This window comes from Anabas testudineus, chromosome 2, assembly GCF_900324465.2.
Source record: "Anabas testudineus chromosome 2, fAnaTes1.2, whole genome shotgun sequence".
Taxonomy (NCBI): Eukaryota; Metazoa; Chordata; class Actinopteri; order Anabantiformes; family Anabantidae; genus Anabas; species Anabas testudineus.
This window is the reverse complement of record NC_046611.1, coordinates 33,258,548-33,275,315: the sequence shown is the minus strand read 5'-3', so window position 1 is coordinate 33,275,315 and position 16,768 is coordinate 33,258,548. Positions and strand designations below refer to the sequence as shown.

The following is a 16,768-nucleotide window of genomic DNA, read 5'->3' as shown; positions in this document are numbered from 1 at the left end:
CAAATTGGTCTGAGGTTAGGTCACAGCTTTTAAAGCATCCTTTCCTACACTGTCATGATCGGTAGGCCCACTTTGTAACAGCATCCTGTGTCAGTATGTTATAATCTTGTTAATGTGACTGCCTGCAGTTCGGATAGGCGCAATGTTAAAACTGTAAATGTAGCGTAAAGGTATGACGTAGTAACAACTTTTAAAATTCAGTTAAAGTGATTGTGGTACTCATTCAGACAGAAGATATGCACATTCAGATGTTGTCAGATGAATGGAAAGGAGTGAATGTCTGAAAGGTGCTCACACCTTTCTTTTCTTCTTTTTTCACTATATGACCAGTTTTGAAAGAGGCATAGGAGGAAGGCCACTGTGTCTGTAAATGTGTCCTCTTGATGTTATGAGGGTAAAAATGTATTTTATTTATTAAAACTGAGTGTTTCAGTTCAAGTTATCTATGGAAACTTGGAGCTGCTTGATTCTTTATTTTATAGTTTTCTCTCTCCATGGAAACACACACACATCTCTCCCTGGTCACTCAAACTGGACAGTGATAGTAAGGAAGGGTTTAAAGAGGCCGTCTGTCTTCCCAGCAGTAGGCTGATTGGAGGGGCTGGCTTTGTTTGTTAAGGTAATGGCTCCTAGGTGAGCTAATTCACAGGCTACATGCTCTGTCACCTCAGGATCCCCAGTGGAAAGAAGAGTTGGTGGGGGCTGGGAGTTCTCCTGCTCTCCCCAAAAATCCCCTCAGCTTTGCTCTGTCTCCTCCAGCTCCACCTGAAAGTGATTACTAGGCCAGCCATGAGCAAACAAGCCCCATATGGAGTGTCTATAGTGGGGCTGAAGCTGGAGCCTGGGGAGCCCTCCTCTATCTCTTTGGAGAGAAGAGGCCTGAGCAAACACAACTAATGAAGTCTTAACAAGCAGCCCCGGGTTAGCGCGAGCCCGCTAAATGCCACCAAGGCTCTTGGAATTGTGTCCAGCAGATTGGCTAAATCTCCTCGAAGCTTTCCTTTACAAGATAAAGTTGCATTAGCATATCTCTGTCTCACCATCTAAGAGGTAAAGTCTAGGATCTGGCAAGCCGTCACACTTGATGGGCTCCCTCTCTTCTGGGGCAGTACTTGATCCTGACATACAGAATGGCCCTTTAAATTGAACACATTAACTCTGGATCTTGATGGATTTTATTCAGTGTTCATAAAGTATTTCTTTAAGGCTCTGGTGTGAGGGATATTTTCTCAGAGCGTGGAGCCCTGCATGACAAACAATACCTAAGTAGACTTCATAGGTGTAAGTCGTTCTCTTTTTACAGAACAAGCACCCTGCCCTCGCTTGTCCTTCTCTATCCTCCCCCTGCATCACTCTACCACACTGTGGCCAGCATCTTGCCCCCACTCCAGTTTTCTAACATATTCAACTCTACAACTCAAATACCAGAGTTTATTGTTGAGAAAATATCCCACCATTCATCCAGTGCACATTCCTCTACAGCCAACTCTTGATTCCTAAATAAAAGCAAACAACCATTAACAGAGCTCCTCCCTCGTTATTGCTTATCGGTAAGTCACTCAGCTCATTCCACATTCTTTGATTCATTCAGTGTCGGACACATGACGAAGCCTTGGCTCCATTCCACACACAGCACCACTAAACTTAAACTCCAGCAGTGTTTTACTCAGATGAAAAACTGAACATTGATACCCAAACAATGCAGGCACTGTGCGTGTGTGTGTGAGTGTGTGTAGCCTGTCCTTAGGGTTAGGGTAAGGCAGTAGACATGATAAATAAAAAATTGGTCCACAGTAGATTAACATGGCCTCTACGGCAGTAGGGGACTAGGGAATTCATTATGTCATGAGTGTCATCACAGTGACTGCCACATTAAAATGTGTGTGTGTGAGAAGAGAGAGAGAGAGAGAAAGAGAGAGAGAGAGAGAGAGAGAGAGAGAGAGAGAGAGAGAGAGGCAAAACACATCCCTCTTGTTGGTGAAATGAATATTGAGTTTCAAATACCTGCCCTTGCTTGCCTCGTTTCACCAGAAACTGTATGAATTTGAATCCTTGAACAGTCTATTAATGACACTTCTGATAACACATTATGTGTAAAAGCATCTTTTTAACGTCACAGAAGAAGATTAGTGTGTGTTTTTTGGAAAGATTTGCAACAAAATTCAATATAGAACAGAGAGTTAGAGAAATAGTAATGGGTAAGTATGTAATATATTTCAGAGCAAATATTCCAATGTACTGCTTGTATTTAGGTACAGATCTGAGGTACCCACCATAAAATGATAAATTATTTCTTAACATTATAGTGTAGCTGACAGTTTACCGTGACAATACCATATCAGAGATAATATAAATGTCATTTAGTACAACCAGCTTCGTGCAGTCAGCACAGAGGAAGCCATCCTCTCAGGACACCCAGAGAGGATGTGAGAGCTGATGTGAGAGCCCTGCCTCTGTGTCTCCGAGCTGCTTGGTCTTCGCCTCCCGCTGAGCTCAATGTGAGCGTTAAACGAAACATTAGCACCTCATTTAAAAAATAAAACAGCTTTTCACAAGGACAGACAGCTCCCCGGGTAGCCATAGGAGCAAATTAGCCAGTTTACCAAACTGGCCCCTCTCTCTCTCTCTCTCTCTCTCTCTCCCTCTCTCAGACACACACACACACACAGTCATCTGTAGCCAGACCTATGGTGTGTGTCGTGTTTATTGTGACACTATAAGATTATGTGTTAGAGGAAATTACTGAACAGTGTGAAGAGAGGTTAGACTCCCTTTAGTTTAGTGATGATGATTTTAAAAACTACTAGATTCATATTTAGTGTAGTGTATGAATACGCTGCCTCGTGGTGCGTTTTATTACTTGTATGTTTTAAGATTATAATGTTACCTATAATGTTTGCTCAATGAAATGTGTTTTGATTTAATGATTAGTTCACACAGGACCAGCTGTGTACCTGACCACATTTCATTTCAATTCCTGATATAGAGCCAAAGCACAACAGAAGTCAGTGTTTAAGGTTTAAGAGCTTACAAACAGAAGTGTGTATACAACATATAATCTATAAAAATATCTTCCACACACACTGGTTCAACTGGTACACTAGAGGGGAAAAAGATTGACACATGGAAGGCCCCGCCCCTGCTATTCTGTGATTGGAGTAGCGGCTGCGAGGGCGTAGCCGTTCAGGCTGCGGTATATATTGACACCGCTTGGTCTCCAAGCTGATGATTTGTATGGGAACCAGGACTAAGGTGGGTCAAACTGTGTTTTAGATTGAGATCCAAGGCCCACATTTGTCCACTGACAGCGATCGGACAGCAGTACTTTGTTTTTGATCAGCGGACTGTCAGCGGACACTGAGTGCAGCCTCCAGAACAAGGTGGACTCTCCACTCAGCCATCTTGACTGCTGCTCGCCGCCGTGAAGGCTGCTTTCTCACCTCCTCCTGCACATCCGAAAGTAAACACGGCTTGCACATTGCTTGCAACTCCGTGCAAGACCCTGAGAGACGCGAGATGGGCTCGCTGCGCAGAATCTGACCGGACTCCAGCCAAGAGCAGGCGGCTCCGAGGATTTATTGCTGTTTTGTAGCAAAGCAGACGAGGGGGACGAGACGCGCCGGGGAGATGGACCTGTTTGGGATTTATTTATTCCTCTCACTGGCTCTCGTGCCCCGATCCAGCGGCACCACGGCCAAGGAGATCACCTGCCAGGAGATAGCCGTGCCCCTCTGTAAGGGAATCGGCTACAACTACACCTACATGCCCAACCAGTTCAACCACGATACGCAGGACGAGGCGGGACTAGAGGTGCACCAGTTCTGGCCTCTGGTTGAGATCCAGTGCTCACCGGATCTGAAGTTCTTCTTGTGCAGCATGTACACACCGATCTGCTTGGAGGACTACAAAAAACCTCTCCCGCCGTGCCGGAGCGTGTGCGAGAGAGCGCGGGCGGGTTGTGCGCCTCTGATGAGGCAGTACGGCTTTCCCTGGCCGGACAGAATGAAGTGTGACTTGCTGCCGGTGCAGGGCAACCCCGACACTCTGTGCATGGACTACAACAGGACCGACTCCACCACAGTATCCCCCGTCCTCTCCAAGCCCACCAACCACCCGGGGAAGGCTTACAATCCTCCTAAGAAGCCCGGCCGGCCCGGAACGCCTGGGAAGTACAAGCCCCCCACTGCTCCGTGTGAGCTGGGATGCAAGTGTCTGGAGCCCATGGTGCCGGTGAACACGGGCCGTCACCCGCTTTACAACCGTGTCAAAACGGGCCAGATTCCAAACTGCGCCATGCCGTGCCACAACCCTTACTTTACGCACGACGAGAGAGCGTTCACCGCTTTTTGGATCGGACTTTGGTCCGTGTTGTGCTTCGTGTCAACTTTTGCCACAGTCGCCACTTTCCTCATCGACATGGAGCGTTTCAAGTATCCTGAGAGACCCATCATCTTCCTCTCAGCCTGCTACATGTTTGTTTCTACCGGCTACATTGTCCGACTGATCGCTGGACACGAGAAGGTGGCGTGTAACCGAGACTTCGACCTGGAGCACATTCACTATGAGACCACCGGCCCCGCGCTGTGTACCGTGGTCTTCCTGCTGATTTACTTTTTCGGCATGGCCAGCTCCATCTGGTGGGTCATCCTGTCCCTGACGTGGTTCCTCGCCGCCGGGATGAAGTGGGGAAACGAGGCGATCGCCAGTTACTCCCAGTACTTCCACCTGGCCGCCTGGCTCATCCCCAGCATGAAGTCCATTGCGGTCCTGGCGCTGAGCTCTGTCGACGGGGATTCGGTTGCTGGCATCTGCTACGTGGGAAACCAAAACCTGGACAATCTGCGGGGCTTCGTTTTAGCCCCTCTGGTGATTTATTTATTCATAGGAACTATGTTCCTCCTGGCCGGATTTGTCTCTCTGTTCCGGATCCGCAGCGTCATTAAACAAGGTGGCACCAAAACGGACAAACTGGAGAAGCTGATGATTCGGATCGGCATCTTCACGGTGCTCTACACTGTGCCAGCGACCATTATAGTCGCCTGTTACTTCTATGAGCAGCACAACAGGCAAAGCTGGGAGATCACACACAACTGCTCCAACTGTCTGTTGGAGCGGGACCGCCGGAGTCCGGACTATGCAGTTTTTATGTTGAAGTACTTCATGTGCCTTCTGGTGGGCATCACGTCCGGAGTGTGGATATGGTCTAGTAAAACACTGGACTCTTGGAGGACTTTCTGCACCAGGTGTTGCTGGGGCAGTAAAGGCACCAGCGGCTCCATGTACAGCGACGTGAGCACCGGACTGACGTGGAGGTCGGGCACGGCCAGCTCCGTGTCCTGCCCCAAGCAGATGCCATTGTCCCAGGTTTGAATGGGGAAACAAAAGGCAGCTTATGAAGGCTGCTAATTGTTTTGGGGGATAACCCATCACTCTCTGTCTTAAGACATTTGCATAGTAATGAAGTGCTGCTGAGGTGCACCCCCCCCCCCCCCCCACACACACACACACACACACACACACACACACACACACACGCCTCTTTGCTCCCAAACATCCACACACACACCTCTGTGGGGAGAACTAGCTGAAACAATGTACCTGGCATTCACACAGGTTGATTCCTCCCTGTTTATATGTATTAGGGGTTCAGTCAGACTGGGCATCTGGGGTTTTACATCACACTTTCATCCACATAGTGCCAGATCGCACTGGATGATTCAGTCACATCAAAGATTGTTGAGAATAAGCCTTAATCGTGCCCACGTATTTTACGGGTCATTCATTTTGTAATTTCACATGTATTTATATCAATCCTGTAAAATTCTGTACATTTCTGTATAAAAGAGAAAAGTTTCTAAGCTATTGTAAATGTGTATAAAGTGTAGATGTCTTTTTGTGACAAAGTAAATATGACCTTTATTTTGACAATAAAACATTTGATAAATCAAAGATCTGTTTAGCTCTGCAGTGTCTTTACCATGGGTAGGGGAAGGCTTGTGTTTCCTTCAGCCCGTGCAGCCATAGTTTGTGGGTTCTTGTGGTCACCGTGTCGGGGACGGCAGCAAAAGCAGCTCTTTCAGAGTCATGGGTAAAAAGGAAGTCCTTTTAACCATCAGAGACTCGTAATTAGAGGCAGGGGTTGAGTTGGAGCATCTCCATAATTGTTAAAGTCCTCTTCACATGCCTGCCGAAGCCTGCTTTCTTGATTTAGTAAAAGAGGGAGTGGGTGAATGGGGCTGGGCAGTGGAGGGTGTATAAATGCAGGGAACGGACTCTTTTCATCTGCAGAAACTTTGATCTTTCTTTTTTAACAGCCTCGAATAAAGGTGCTGTGTATTAGGAGTGTCTGTCTGATGTGCCAAGTTTCCCCTAAACGTCCCCATTTTGAATGCTTTGATGGACGTCCTACAATTGAAAGAGCATTTTGGAAGCCCTCTCTCTCCTTTTGGATTTGTCAGAGCTGAAACCTGCCAGAGCCCCCTGCATCTTGTGTTTGGTTTTTTTTGCATAGCCTGAATTGAAACATCTTCTCTCTGGGCTCAAGCTGTGTCAGTTGAGTGCTGGGGCCTTGACGTGAATGATATTGAAATAGCAATGAAAGCCCCACAGGTGGTCTGTTCACATGATCTCACATTTTAGCTCTGCCCAATCAAGGCTTTTTTTTTTTTTTTTTTTTTGCTACAAATGTATCTGGTTTGGTCCCAATTAACCCAATGTGCTGGTATAAGATGACACTCTGGAACTCAGCGCAGAAATGCCTTTGATTTACTGGTCAGTGTTGACAGTGGGCTTTGTTGCAGCTTTTTTCCTTTACTCTGAGACTGTAGATGGATAGAAGGCCAAAATGTTCTTTTTGGTAAGGTGCCGGCGTGCATCTAGTGGGAGGGTAAATCAGCCAAATAAATCTTGCAACACTGCTGTCAGCATTTGCACCAGGTAATGAATGTGTAAGAATTTACTTCTATTCAGATCAAAAGAGCGGCCTCTTTAGCATTTTGGATCCATGAGCAGTCGAGATGATGAAGAGTTCTGAGGAGGGGTAGCACTTCTGCAAAAGTGACTGTATGGGAGTCTGAATCATATGGCTGTGAAGTTAAATGTTTGAAATCAGTTCATTAAAAAAATTCAACATTGCACTGTTCTCAGCTTGACAAGCGTGCGCACACGTTCAGGGAATGGATCATTTGGAGGTGCATCTCAAACAAACACATTTGCGCTCGCACCGGTTTGCAGCTGGATTTGCAGCAATGATGTTAATGTGCAGTTCCATCTAGTGGTAGTGCTAAAGCAGCACTGCACACCTCCACATACAATATTATACCTGTTTTTCTCTGGTGAAACTTTGTGTGTAAACCTACAAATGAAGTGACTTTGCTCTCAGTTATAAAATCACTGCAGTGAGAATGTGTTTGATTCACATACAAATATGTACAGAGACTACAAATGTGACGTGTGCAGGGCCTCAGCAGATGGTTGTATGTAGAAATAATATCCTCATTGCAACAAGAACAATGTATTATCTGTGCTTTAGGTGGACGTTTTAATAGCTGTAGTTCTTATTCCACTTCAGCTTCTTTGAAAAAAATCTGCAGAATCACATGGTCTTGTACCGCCTTCCACCGTCCTCAGCAACCTGGCCCTGCAAACCATCTGTGCAGGTACTTAAAGCAGCTCTTCAACACAAACACTGTAATCAATAGGTAATGGTCTGGTTCCTCCAGCAGGTCATCTAACCCTAAAGAATGAGAGCAGTGTAGTGAAGATACAGACAGATAGGATAGATAGGACTGCTACAGTGGTTGCTATTAGTACAGGTCAGTTTTAAGTTTAGACTTGAGGGTTTTTAGGGATTAGCTTCTGGTTAAAGGACTTGTCTGATCGTCTCCAGCCTTGTTCTCAAGTGCAACCTGTAGGAAACACACACTGGTGCAGAACTGTAACCAACCTTGAACAAATCAAACACTGACATCTTCATTGTCTCTCTCCCTGATTAACTTCTCTTCTTTTGTGTCACTCTTTGGATCAGGGTGTTAGAGCCAGGAGACGTTCTCTGACACTGCTGTCTATCAGACATTAATGCCAGAGTTTGATGAGAAGCAGATGCAAAGAGAGTGCAGGGTCACTCATTTTCATACTATTAATCCTTCTCACACACCAGAGTTTCCATGTGTGTATTCTTCTCCACATAAAGCACGACAAGGACCTTGGAACCATTTAGATGTTGAGGCTTCTGACCTCTGGCTCTGACATGTTATTCCCAGCAAGCCATTTGAGATGTTGGAAAACAGAGGTGCTCAGCATTTCAGTTGTGTCAGTCTGTGTGCTTCAACTCTTTAAGGGATGTGTGCGTCACTGATGCTGTTACAGTTTGGTTTGAACATTTGGGAGGATGGTCGATCCCTGACTTCTTTTTTTACTGTGAACGTTGAACTCAAGCATATTTATGTTGTCTGATACTGTCTGCTTTAAAGGTCAAAGATGAAATAAAAAAGAAAATTAATGTTGTGTCACTCATGCATTTTCTACAATAAATGCTTCACTTCAGCACTGTGACAGTGCCCAACAATATATTAGTGTTAATTGTTGACTCCCCACTGGCACAATAACAAAGCCTCTGTGGTTTAGTAGTCCTTACAGTGCACCCCTGCTGCCTCTACCAATCCAAAGGCCCGCCCCAGACAAACACACACACACACACAAACAGTGGCAGAACACTGTGTTCCCTCAGTCATTCACTGACTGACTGACATGCACACAAAAAGTAAACTGCTTTCATCTGAAGCGCCAAGTGTTCTCGCAGATTCACTCTGGACACGGTCACACTAAGCGAGCTCCCAGTCCAACAAAGCTGCAGTGCACACAGCAGTGAATGGGGCGGTGATGTCATGGTTCTGATGAGAAATACATATTAAACAGACCAATCACAGACGAAACACAGTGTTTTATAGTTTACATTTCTCTGATTATTCTCTAAAAAGCTGAATCCACACAGAACACAGTGGTAGAGGACTTTTAATCCAATTTAATTCAATTCAATTTTATCTGTATAGCGCCAAATAAAATTTATACCCAGAATGCAACACCACACGTGAGCTCAAGGCTGTAAGTTACTGTGTTTTTAGTGTGTTAATTAGTTAGTAGTGATCTACATGGTATGTTTAATCTAGATCATAATAATGGGACATGGCCTACAGTGAAAAGTAAGTGAATTATCTGGAGTTACTGACACATGTCCTGAAATATGGTCAGATGTTCATGAACAAATTTTACACAACTAATTACAAGCTCATCGGTCAAACATCCAAAGTGAATGCTAGAGAAAATATAAGAACCGCTCCGCTATGACGTCAACAGACATTAAGTGGAGAGTGGCGTTAGCAAGCAAATGTAGCAAATAGAAAGCAAATGTTAGCTAAAACTGCTCTTGACTTAGAGGTTACTCAGAGGTGTTTAAATATTCATCAGTCCAGCCATACAAACTGTCTGTCCATGTTGAGCCAGGCTGAGTAGCCCAGTCTGAAGGAGTTCTGTAGGGAGGAATGATCCTGAATAATGAGCCCGATCATGGAATCTGTGGCAGCTGGAACTGCTTGTTTGAGGTTCAACCCAAATGTCTACTTACTTTTTCCACTAGTACTGTATATGTTTAATGAGTTTGTTCAGTAAATTCGTTGGATCAGCTTAGATCACACTTCATGACCAGTTAGTGATGCTTGTCAGTGTAGCTACATATGTTTCTCATAAAAAGTGGTCGTCTTTAAACTAAAACTAAGAAATGTCATAGCCCTGTTTGTTCACTTGTAGGAGCCATTACCTAGATGTTATTTATCTTCCCCACATTTAAATAGATCACATACTGCCAGTCACTTGATTTGGCAATACTTTCACAGATGTTTACTGATGTGTGTGTCTGATGGTCGGTAACATAACAAGTAAATGCAATGTATGAGTCCAAAACATGCACATGGGCACCAAAGGGGTGGCATAGCACAGCTATGGGAGAGAGAAGTTTAGTTAAAAGAGTTTGTTCATGTTGCCTGCTATTCTGTTCTCTCTCTCCTCGTTTCACTCACCCCAGCCGGTCGAGGGAGATGGCCACTCACCGTGAGCCTGGTTCTACAGGAGGGTTCTCCCGTTAACCTAATACACAGTTCTATACACACTTCTATATTTTGTAAGTGGTTAAATCTTACACTGTAAAGTGCCATGGAATACCTTTTATGGTGATTTAATGATATATACACAAATCTTCATTCATAAATATGCTAGTTTCAGAAAACTGAAGATCTCATACAAACATTTACAGTATGTCGTCTCTTTATTTGCCATATTGTATGTACCAGCACTACAGTTTACTCATATAGGAACTGATGAAATGTCTTTGTGATCATGGTTACGCCTCAAAGACCTGAGTAAGATTAGTCCAAAGTTGAGGTTTAATTTTAAAAATGGGCATTGTTGCAAAATATTCAGAAAGATGTATTTACAAATTTAATTTTCTGTTCAAATGTATACAATTTTCTGTAGCTCTAAGTCATTAAAGCTGGACAGCTGATTTGAAGTGTTGGCTTCAATAAGTGGCTGTGTTTCTCATCTTTGGCCACTGGAGGGCAGCATTAGATTTTTATGAAGCAATGAGTCAAACATGAATACCCAATAGAACAGTTATATTATCGTCAATGTTGTAGTAGTTTACTTAATAAAAGATATTAAATAAAAAGTATACTGTTAATTACAGTGGTGAGAAGCAAAAGAAAAAAAAGTTGCTTGTGAGATTCACTGACAAAAGCACAGACACACAATGTTACAAACAGGACTGACGCAGACCAAACAGGTAAGAAACAAAAGGATATTTTTATTAACAAAACATAACATAACCTGACACAAAGTAACAACTTAAAAACACTGTGGTAACACTAAGGCAATAAGACAAACTAGAAACTAACACACTGTCACAAAACAAGACATGGCACAAACACTAATGGAAGACAAACAAACTCACGAACAAGAAATACAAAGTAGCAACGAAAAACTATGTACTACTGTGGACAACAACTACCAGACAAACTAGATGTACAAAGTAACAAACAAAAAATCACTGCAAAAGGCAGGCAACTCACAAACTGTCTCACAAACGAAACCAGGGTCAAACAAACAAAGTGCAGTCCAGGGTGAAACAGAGAGTCCAGAGTAATCCAAAATGACTGTGTAACAAAGACCAACTGACCAACAATCAAACAAGTGGAGTAGATCCATGTGAAAAGCACAAAAAAACACCAATCAGCAGAGGACTTAGAGGTGCTTATAAAACAGAGGGAAGCACAGGTGAAACGTCATTAGTCCAGTGAGTGGAGCTGGCAAGAGAGTGAGCACAAAACAAAACAAAACTAAGCCCATAGACAGGGACAAAGGGAGGAATTGTGACACAATACAGTGATCCTACAGTTTTCATTTAATGAAGGCACAAATAGTAGTGGATGAAACTGCGCATATGCAGTATAATGTTATTGAAATATGAATTATGTAGAAAAATAGGCCACAGATTTGAATCTTTTTTTGTACAAATGACAATTATATCATGGTGTTGGGTGGGAAATGAGCACAACACTGATTTATAACAAATTTCAGCAAATCCTCATTACCTGAAAGTGAAAGAGTAGAAATAATCAATCAATCAAGTAACTGAGTATAGCTTTGGTAAAAAGCCGTACGTCATTTTCTCTCCCAAGTTTTTACATTTAAGACTGGGAATGTGCAAGCAAGGTGCAGCACCAATAGACCTGCTGTGGTCACTCTTAAGAGAATCAGGGTGCAGCTCTCTATGTGAGATATGAAGCTTGGGAGCTTTGGTTGTCGTCTTCAAAGAGCTCATCAGAGGGAGAAGATCAAGAGGTATCTGCTTGCAGAGCGAGAGATGAAACTGCTAATGTACTGTGGCAGGCTCACTTTTGTATGTAGAAAACAGTGTGGAGATGTTAAGAAAGCAGGCTGAGAGGTTACACTGCTGCTGGAAGTGTTTCAACAGAGCAACATTGTTCTTCGAGTTACTGTATTGTCTGTGAGTGACGTGGGTCACACTGGGACTCGGGTGTGTGACCCGCATTAATCTGAGCTTTGATCAAGGTGAAACCAAAGCCACAACAGGCAGGGTGCAGATGTCCTGAGGGGCAACAGGCAAGGCTGCTTCTCTGCACAGCTCCACGTGTTCTATTTCTAGTGCCAGCGTGGGGTTGAGGCTTGTATTCCTCCAAAGCCCCAAGAGGCCCTGAAATAGTGACAAGCTGTCCCCATAAAGGGGGAATGTAATTGCTGTGTGAGCTTATGTTAGCTTTAGGGGACTACATAGTGTCCTTCAATTCTGACACAGGGATCCAGTTCCGTCCTATAAGCCCAGTAACAGAACCTTAGCAAGATTATTGTGCCTCATTTTGGAATAAACATGGTATTACAACCAGTCTCCCAAACCTCCAAGCACAGGACCTCAAGGCTGCCTGCACCCACTTAGACCTGGCAGGAGATCAGTTGGTAGAGAACCAGGGACCAGGGTTAGTGGTTCGATTCCTGGTTCTTCCTAGCTACTTGTCGAGATGCCCTTGGAAAAGACACCTAAACCCAGTGGTAGCACTGATATGTACTGTCTGGACTCTGTCCAACCACAATTTACCCAAGAGGATCGTCACTTGTAAGTTGCTTTGGATAAAAGTGTTTGGGAAACTACTAAATGTAAATGTAAGGCCCCATGACATACACACAAAAGAGAAGGTCTGTGGTTATATTATATAGACAGGTGTGGACAGGTCAAGGCCTGCCTTGGTTTATAGACAGGGGAGGTGGGGGTGAAGCCAACAAGTAAAGAAACAGGTGGGCTTGGGTCTGAAGGACGGTTCAGGCCAGAGTGACCTGTCAGTCCTCACTTGTTTTGTTAAGAGAGCTCAAACTCATGACTTCAATTCTTTTTGTTTTGCATCACTTGACTAGAACGTATACAAAAGTGATCTGATGACAGGATTAATATCACTGATAATATGATGATGATAATTCACAGACTAAATAGCTGAAACAAAGCTGTTAAACCCACTGTGATCTCTTCTCATGTCCATCATCATCATTTGTCTGCAGCTCTGAGCCACTACCCAGCTCCACCAGAGTACCAACCCTTCTGCTTGTTGTTACTGTAGAAATTTCCTTAATGGGTTCTGGTGACCCTGTAGGGACCAGCCCCAGGTCCCTTCTGGGTGGAGGTGGTGGTTTCAGCCTACTGCGTTTGTTAACACAAATGGATCTAGGTGTCCCCATTGGCTCTGAGGGACAAAGAGTCACTTCACTGCCATTCCTTTTCAGAGCCTTATCTTGGGAAACAGAATGGTCATTGTTCCCATTGGTGTTGCAGCTTGGAGGTCCTGGTGTGCGAGGAAGGGACAAACTCTCCAAACATGGTGGTGCCTGACCAACACAAGAACCATTGCTTGCTCGCCTCTTCCTGAAGGTTGCTGATGGACATGCTTCTCCCTCTAAATCCTGCTGAGCCAGCAAGGTTGTTGGATTTATCCCCTTGCAGGCTCGTCCAGCTGAAAGGAAGCACTGCTCTTCCTCATATATGTTCTCCACTATCATCTTCCTCTCACTCTTCTGCCTCACTGAGCGCTTCACGGTGCAGATGAAATCCAAAAAGTTTAGAAAAAGGGACAGAGCAGCTGTAGCGAGCATGAAGTTGAGCATCACAGTCTTCTCAGTTGGCCTGGAGATGTAGCAGTCCACTTGGGTTGTGCATGGTGGATGTTGGCACAGGAACCGCCTTGGGATGTAGAAACCAAAAAGATAATAGTGAGCAACTCCAAACCCTGCCTCCAGCAAAGTCCTGAACATCAGGTGTAGGATGTATGCTCCTGTGAAGCACCAGGTACAACCTTGCTGCTCAGCTACCAGAGACATCTTGCTGACTGGCGTCTTGCTGAACAGCTCATGGTGGATCTTAATCAGCGGCATAGCTTTGATGAGACCGGAGGGGTTTAGGTCCACAGCAAGACCATTTGATGCCTTATGGACCACGTAGATGATAAAGATGATATAAGGGAGACACAAGGTGATGAGCTGCACCAGCCAGAAGCGGAAGAGAGAGATGGGAGAAAACAGATCATAGCACACATTGGCACAGCCAGGCTGAATGGTGTTACAGACAAATCGCTCCTGCTCGTCCTGATAGAGAGGGTAGCCAGCAAAGAGAAGCATCAGGATGCGGAGGAAGATCATCACAATCAGCCACATCTTCCCTGAAAATAAAGAAAGAATTTGAAATGTGCTGATTTGACAGTGACTGTAGAATAAAAGCAAAAGTAACATGTTGTTAAGGTGAGCTGGGTGTGCTGTAAAATGCTTCAGTGTATGGACAGCCAGAAGGGCCTAAATCCGTATCTGTGACCCCAGTCACTGAATAGCCTTACAGATATAAAGGGCTATTAACTTGTAAAGGTTTCTGAAGGTTGTCCTTCTAACTACTCAGAGAAGTGGTGTGCTGACAAGTTTCGTGATAACGCTTGTTGGATTTCCAGAACTTGCAGGTTGCTGCTTAAAGGTGTAGCTTAAAGATGTAGAAACATTTGGAAATTTTGTAATGAAAGCTAATATGTCAGTGAGGAGAACTCACCCATCAAAGTAATGCTGTGATTGACGGCGATGAAGATGATATTGGAGGCACTTGGTCCCACCATACTTTCAGTGTAGTTCACAAAGCTCTGAAAAATCTGCCAGTCCTTTAGTTCTAGGCTACAGGGTAAACTCTTAATTCAGCACCTCGCTCCCTCTTCAGCCACTTCTATTCTCCACTTTTCTCCTCTATGGTTTCTTCCAAGGAAAATCTGTGGTGCCCAGGATACAAAGTTTCCAGCAGCAGTCTGACACTCTTCCTCTCTCCCCTGCAGACAACTGTCTGTCCTCAGACAACAGAAGACAGGAGTGAGGCCCATTGTGGGTCTATTCTTAACAAGCTTCCAAAAACACGTTGCCATCCTGGCATTGCAGAGATATTTTTGTGCCACTGATTGTACTTAGAGGACTGTGACCAAGCCTCCAGGATTACTCGCTCTAAATTGCTGTGTTAAGTTCTCAAGCATGACAACAAGCATGTTCCACTGTCTGCTTCAGACTACTACTATTACTACTACTAATAATAATAATAAAGACCTCAGTCTCAGACTTTAATTGTTTAATTATTAATATGAAGAACATCAAAAGTTTAAATTGTTGTCAAAAATATAGTTATACTGTTTACATTGTTTATTAAACCAGTAGAGTTTTCTCTTGTACTTTTGCATGTCATAGTGCAGAACTCTTTAACAACATCATCTGACTAATCAGATTCTGGCTCATGCTACATCTACCATCTCTGATGGACAAGGACTCTGTTGGGACACAGGACTAAAGACAGTCGGCTTGTTAAGTTCTGCAGATACCATACGGGTTCACATGAAAAACTAAACATGCCTATTTTGAATAGATGGCCAACACTGATTCTTTGTGCAAAACATGCCAAGAACGATCAATGACGGGTAAAATACTGATTTTAAGCCACAGATAATTTCATAATATACACCATCATACCCATGGTGTTTCGGGGAGGATATTTTAGGGCTGTATTGATCTATTCTGGATACACAACCATGACAAATTATACCTAATTTGAATGAGCCTCCTGATTCTATCTGTGCCATATATACAGTAGAAAAAAAAAAGCTGATTACACCTTTAGCTGAAGTAATGAGCCAACAAAAAGCACCAATTTTCTACTTGCACTGATTTTTCCTCATCTTCTGTCTTATTTGCCTCCAGTCATTTTTGTCGCTGAGGTCAGCTGCATCATTGGAGCCTTATAGTCTTCTCAATGAAAAACAGCCTTTACTTTCTGTTTCATTGATTAGTGTGGATAGACTATGTGATTGATGTCCCCTTCCCTGCTCAGCCTCACGTATTGCCATTCCATGCATACTATCCTTTCATTTCTGTCTACATCTCAGCTTCAGCAGCTTATGCCATGTCTCTGCAGTTTGAAGCTGTCGGCACCATTACTAATCTGATTCAGGCTCACTATACTTAGTGTTTCAGCAACAGTTGTTAGAACCCCTGTCACCACGGAGACACACAAGTGGTAATCTGTGATCGTGGAACATTGACTTTCTGTTGATTTGCTGTGTCCTGAAACAGAACTCCAAATGAATACTAAAGTTGCTCCATATTAGTAAGTGTAAAAGGCATCTGTTTAACTCACTCTCTCTCTCTCTCTCTCACTTACTGAGGCTTGCCCTTCTGAATAATCAGATTCATTAGTGGGTTTTGCAGCTTATTTAAAATGAAGGGCTGTGGAGGATTTTAGCACACAGTAGCAGAGCAAAGTGGAGCAGGGAGATGGAGGGCTGGGCAGAACAGTGTGGATTGATTTCAAGTCTTATTCTGGTGCTAGCTTCACTTGCAAGTAACTTTGTGTCTCTATGTGCAGGATGCATATCAACAGCATGCCCAGCATGTGCTTTGACTAAAGCTCACAGCAACTCTTCACTGCACTGAACTGACTTTTGCAGCAACAGCCTGCTGATTGTACATATTGAAATATTGTGCTACAGAGTATAAAGCATTCATGACAACACAGTGAATGGTCTCAAAGTATGAGTGCACTGCTCTTCCTCTTTGGGTGAAGTGATCCTTTACTTTAAACACATACACTGGCTTTATTGCAGGGTTTAAAAGTTTAATTCTTGCATGTATCTAAACATTGCTT

At 43.9% G+C, this 16,768-nt stretch overlaps 2 protein-coding genes across 2 annotated transcripts; one reads left to right on the top strand and one right to left on the bottom strand.

The window, feature by feature from the left end:
• The first annotated feature begins 3,213 nt into the window (after window positions 1-3,213).
• Window positions 3,214-5,908, top strand: fzd8a (frizzled class receptor 8a). Its single transcript, XM_026360989.1, has one exon. It carries the CDS (start codon window positions 3,628-3,630, stop codon window positions 5,368-5,370), a length of 1,743 nt encoding a protein of 580 aa, XP_026216774.1. The 5' UTR covers window positions 3,214-3,627; the 3' UTR covers window positions 5,371-5,908.
• A 7,160-nt stretch (window positions 5,909-13,068) lies between these two features.
• On the bottom strand, window positions 13,069-14,708 carry LOC113164884 (gap junction delta-4 protein). Its single transcript, XM_026364415.1, has 2 exons — window positions 14,645-14,708; window positions 13,069-14,270 (listed from the first exon to the last, which is right to left on the bottom strand). The coding sequence occupies exons 1-2, from the start codon at window positions 14,706-14,708 to the stop codon at window positions 13,069-13,071; spliced, it is 1,266 nt and encodes a 421-aa protein (XP_026220200.1).
• Window positions 14,709-16,768: the final 2,060 nt, after the last annotated feature.